The 6,000-nt window shown below is 32.1% G+C and overlaps 1 protein-coding gene across 2 annotated transcripts in view; it reads right to left on the bottom strand.

Annotated features, from left to right (window-relative positions):
* Positions 1-705: 705 nt before the first annotated feature.
* The window catches only part of LOC105250564 (acetylcholinesterase), a 113,744-nt gene continuing 108,449 nt past the window's right edge, over positions 706-6,000 (bottom strand). For both annotated transcript variants that reach the window (XM_025407171.1, XM_011256724.3), the window contains exons 6-7: positions 4,729-4,886; positions 706-2,277 (exon numbers count right to left, since the gene is read on the bottom strand). In XM_025407171.1, coding sequence (XP_025262956.1) covers positions 2,150-2,277; positions 4,729-4,886 — 286 coding nt within the window. In that variant the 3' untranslated portion in view covers positions 706-2,149. The remainder of the gene's footprint in view (positions 2,278-4,728; positions 4,887-6,000) is intronic.

Raw genomic sequence — 6,000 nt, 5'->3', positions numbered from 1 at the left:
TACTTGGAAATTGAAAATTTCGTAACAATGGATTTTTCATTGCTATCCTCTCTCTTTCTCTCTCTTTCTCTCTCTTTCTCCCGCTCTCTTTCTTTCTCATTCACTTAGTTTTCTCATGCAGTTTGCTATGGGAATTTATTAATCTTCCACTCTCGGCTCATTTCACGGCAACTTATAGCGTGATAAATTATGAAGAGCAGAAGTTAAATTTCTTGCAAAATCGTGTTGAGCACTTGGATGAAAATATAACTTTTAGATGAGTGTTATTCCTCGGTCTTATCAATCTTCTTTTTGCTTCGTTGACTTTGTCAACTATAAAATGAATGATTTATTGCACAGAGGCAATTTAGGGCCGATAGTTTTTGATGATAATTACAATTAACAGATTCCTATTATTTATTAGGTCTCTTTTAAAATCTATCTTTTATGATAATATTCTCAAAATTGATTTGGTGTATGATTTATTTATGCTTTACCGTCTGCTGCTTTACCTAGAATATAACTGCTAATAATGGAATTATCCGTTCTGCTTTATAATATTCTAAGGAGGTCGTTCTAATTATGTAAAGATTAGAATACACCTATAGTAAAACCGGTGGGTATTTTTGTTCTTTTGGTGATGTAATTAATTATTTCTAAATTTTCCTAAATATTCTATTCTCTTTTTTTACAATAAAATTATCTATTGTAATTATGTATTGTACAATAAAATTATCTAATTGTAAATCTTTAATTACACTTAATGATCATGTATCATATTCTCAATAATCTCAAATTTGCGTATTCATCAATATTCAATTGTACGTCAAATCCTTTTTCATCGTTAAAGAATTATATTCTATTAATACGTCGGCAAATATCGATGTAATCATTCGATTACAAAATGTATCTTGGTATTCGGGATAAGTGCATTTAATTTCGCAAACATGAACATTTTACATGTGGTTGAGTGCTTCTTTATCAAAAAATGAATGCTCAAAGATCCTTTTAAGGACATTTTTGTCGCGATTTACGCGGTAAAAATTGACGTTACTTGGTCGCTCTCCGATTTAATGAGTTCGGAGTTAATAATTCACGTCCTTCTACTCCGACCTTCCTTAGTTAAGCGTTCGCTATTTACCGTCTTCGTCATTTCTTCTCCTTGGCTTTCGTATCCTGAAATTGGTCTTGCGTATACAACTTAGTCTAAACGATTGATGTCGCAAACCAAGAGAGATCAAATACGTTGTAAGATATTTCGCAGCTGATAGCATAGGTTTCTCGCAACCCGAGTTCAAATCAAGCGAGCGATCAGGAACCATCACGAATAAACTTCGAATAAAATGATTCACGATCATTTTAATTTAATCTTCATTGCGGGAACAATCTTTTCCGAGTCTGTATCACGGATTTCCTAATTCGATTACGTTTTGTTATCGTCATTTTTGTCATCAATCAAGCATCGATCATCCTACGATAACCATTGCCCGCGCTAAAATTTGCGGCAATCGATTTAAAGGTATTCGTGTCACGAGAAATCACGATATAAATTCGTGCAAGTTTTTGCCACGATAATTGTATCTCGCATTAACAATCAAATCTACGATAAGATCAATCAAGTCCAGAGATCGATGAGAATCGATGAGAGCGGATTTTGCAAGGGACAGCGAATCGGAGATAAAGCATTAGAATCCAGATAGATGTGCGCGATTGCACGAGATGAAGGTGGGATACATTAGAATCCAGATGTGCGAATCGGATCCTGCTGACGTCGATCATTCGACGGCTATTCGTTATGGATTTTTTGTAAGACGATCGCGCGTCTTCGATCGCGTGAATCGATCGATTATCTCGAAGCGGCGCGAAGCCCCTTGCTAGGAGCATCTTGATTATCATTCGCAAACATCGCGCTGTGCTACCAGTACCGGTGACATAACGACACAGTGAAAACGAACTACTGCTTTAAGATGGGACGATAGCCTTGTGTACGTCCTACGATGGGCTTATATCGATCTACGAATGGTTGACGACCGCTAATGCGACCTTGAAGCGTAAACAACGCTCGTTATAGGACCTGTTTGTCGGACGGTGGCGCCAGAGTGGAGCGTTTCTGTCCAGCCGGGTACCTGCCAGCCGTGTAAAGGGTTTGTTGACATGGATGATTAATCACTTATATGAATCTATGTACCGCCAGCACCGGAAGTAAGAGGATGGACAAGATTGGTGAACCACGCAGCACGCCAGCACCCGCTAAAACGCTCGACGCCATTGTGCCTTTGCACGCCTCGGGCGTAGGGTCTGAAAAAAGAATAAAATAACGAAATGAGTGAAGATAAGAAATGTGTTTATAAATTGCGAATATGAAGGCTAAAAAAGAAAGGTTTCCTGTTTTATGATTTTTATTTACAAGACGAGTTTAAAGACTCTCTTTCGATAAAAATTCGAATCTTGCTTAAATCATTCTTGAATAATATTTTGTGCTATTGCATTATCAAGAAGACACATACACACACACACACACACACACATGAAAAATATTTACCTTGAAATATTGTTATAACGTTTAATATAAACGTATAAACAATATTTTTTATAAAATTTAATCTCGACTCATTTTAAGTGGATTAATAACATATGTTGTTTAAAGAAATAATATATAATATATTATAACATAATATATTATAATAATTATACATACATAATATATTATAATAATTATAGTAAATATTCATATAAAAAATTTTCTTTACCGCAAAAATAAAATTTATTTGAATACTTTTATTACACAATTTCTTCGCATGCGCGCGACAAATTATTTTATAAATCATTTTCCCAAATAAAAAAATGTTTTATTTTTATATCTATTAATTAATAATAATAAAAAAATAATAAATAAAATTGAAAATGAATGTATTATATATGTATAATTCTATACTAATAATTTATGTTGATTTGTGATTTGAAATATTAGGGTAAATATGTAATGCGTGATATGAAAGTTTTGTTATTACAAAGTCAATAATAATTTGTAGCACGCATCGCGAATTTCGCGTAATATGATTAAGTCAAGTTAATATATTTTCTGCAAGTACAATCATTATGGTGCGAGCGGAAGTTTTCAATTATGTATGATTTTCCGTTATCACGCGTTGCAACATTCAACGGAAAACTATTGGAAATGAATACGTGTGCAATCGCTTGCTTCGTTTCGCAAACAATCGCTGCTGTTTAATCCGATATATTCCGGATACATAAACAGAAACATCAAAATTATTTGCAATAACAACTGGCCAGAGCTGCGACTATTGGATTCGTCCCGATACACAAAATCTCTCTCTCTCTCTCTCTCTCTCTCTCTCTCTCTCTCTCTCTAACACAATGTCAATTGCTGATACAATGAAATAGCCAACACATTGAAGAGCAGATAACCATCGATCGAAGAATAATTGAATTATTTATCACGCTAAAATTAAGAACGAAGCCAGGACTCGATGAAACATTTTATAATTATCTCTAATCATAATTACATATTTTTTCATAAAAATGTCTCTGAGCGATTTCACGTACTATTGCGCGGAAATTCAAAATATATATTTATTGACGATGAAAGAGAGGGGGAATTTGAATGTAACTGATAGTACCATATTTCGTCATACATATTGCTAACGTGAAATATTTACGTGACTAATATAGCATCGGGATATTTGAGTGTGGCAATTTTGCGAATTTGCTTTGATCTTGTTTTCGCTAAAATGTTAATACAGTCATTTCCCTATCGAATTTATAATATTATAATAATTATAATTATAATATAATGTGTATAACATAATATAATATAATATAATATAATATTATTGTTATCTACTATTATATCTTTATTACTTAACAAATGTGACCATATTTAATTATTATCATATTGTGTGTATACCTTTTTTTTTATAAAATAAAATATTTGAAGAAACTCTACTTCAGTTGAAATAAAATAAATTTCTCCGGCAGTAAAGTGTTTTTGCAACTTTGATGTGAATTAAATATATATTATTGATGTCATTTTTTATTTTTATCTGAAAAAGAAGCTATACAGGGTATACGATTTTAAAGTTTCCACTACAATATCTCTTTAGGAAGGCACTTGAGAAAAAAATGTTTTGACAAAAGTTGAAATCATATATATATATATATATATATATATATATATTTGATTTACAAAAACACATTATGATGGATTAATAATTCCTTTCCAAGGATTATTCTTTCAAAGATCTTAGATATTTCTTTGAATGAGGAATCATATAATAGATTTTTCACGTTAATCAATTTTTTTCGGTATTAAAAATGTGTTAATTTTAATTTAGATATTAGGTCGCAATGAAAGAGAAAGGTTTAAAGAGATTTTTTTACAGAATTAATCTCTTTAATTTATCCTAAGTTTGATGAGAAAATAAAATTTAATTCTCTTCATTTTATGACAAATCACAAAAGTTTGAAGATGATTGCGTAAGACGTTATAAATTATAGCCATATTTATATAATATTACAAAAATGTATTCATGGAGCGAAAAGAATTGAAAGATTGTGCGATTAGTGTGTTTCGTTGATGAAAACCAAGTTCCATATTTTCATAATGGCTATATCTGTCAAGGACTATTGCGATTTAAGGCAACCTATAGAAATGTTGGAGTAGTTCCATGTGCACGATTACTCGTTAAGATCAATGAGTCGAGAGCTAATTCTCTCGCTTATACATACCGGGGATCCCCCTCAATCGTGGCAGAAAATCGTTCCAGAATGCACAGGCTGTCGTGCGTGGACCTTGACCAAAGTCCTTCTTCTCCGCGTCCAAAATAAAGTATCGCGGTTGGTCCCTGGTGTAAGGCGGCCAATCGGATTCATCCGGTGTCGGCATCCTGAAAAATAATTCAAGAGGTAAGGATGGTTGAACGTCACTCGCAAATCGTCGAATGTCCCGAGAACGAGCGGCAGCTATCGTAAAAGGGCGGAGGTGGTAGAGGCAACGCGAAACGAGTGATGTAAAATCAGGAGAAACGAGAGTGGAAGGCGAGTCGGATGGAGAAGCGTTCGACTTCAAACGGAATGGAATCTGTCTCCGATGGAGAAAGAGCACGGTTTGCCCGAGATCTCCCTCGCGTAAATACATACATTCATCGCGAGGTAAATAGAAAAAGCACGTTTGCTATCTCCAACAATATATATTTGCAAAAGATTGCGTTATTATTTTATATATAGGCTAAAACAGTGTAATAATGTTCCACACATTTCCTTAAATCACTATAAAATACACTTATGATGAGCAGATTTTATTTGTGAAATTTACAAAGATTTACTAATATTATAATTAATAATTGCACCAATTTTTGATTGATTAAAGTATTTTAATTATGAGATTTCAATTTTTTAAAAATGCTAAAAGGTATGTTTTCTCCGAAACTTCAGTGAAAAACGTCTCAGATCAACAAAAATAATTTCTATTTTAATTATAAAATTCGGCGAAACATAGAAATTCATATTTTAACTCAATAAAAGTATTGATTGAATATTTGTAAGAATTACATCTTTCTCTATTTCTTCCAAAAAAAAAAACATCGATACCCATTCGTAATGCTTTGCCATTGCTTCTAGCAATATCTCTCGCTCCATTCCACTTTTATAGCTTTTTTTTATACGTTTTGATCATAATCTATCAGAAAAAAATGATAAAAATGTTATAATAGAGCTAGAGTATTCTTGTATTTTAAAAAATATTACGTTCTCATATATATATATATATATATATATAAATAGAAAAAAGTATGTAAATATTACAGAACATATGTAAATATTATGATTGAATTACTTTTATGGAATGAAAAATATTTGCCAACAAATTTTATAATTTATTTTCTTGACATTATTTGATTTTGTAATTGTTTTTAATTTACAATCGCATTTGGAGCAGTTCTATGCGATTCCTCGGTTAATTATATACTATTATCGATCGTTTTGTTTCAATAATACCTATTG

This window comes from Camponotus floridanus, unplaced genomic scaffold (assembly GCF_003227725.1).
Source record: "Camponotus floridanus strain SB8 unplaced genomic scaffold, Cflo_v7.5 scaffold165, whole genome shotgun sequence".
NCBI lineage: Eukaryota > Metazoa > Arthropoda > Insecta > Hymenoptera > Formicidae > Camponotus > Camponotus floridanus.
The sequence above is the reverse complement of the archived record's forward strand: the minus strand, read 5'-3'. Positions and strand labels throughout refer to the sequence as shown.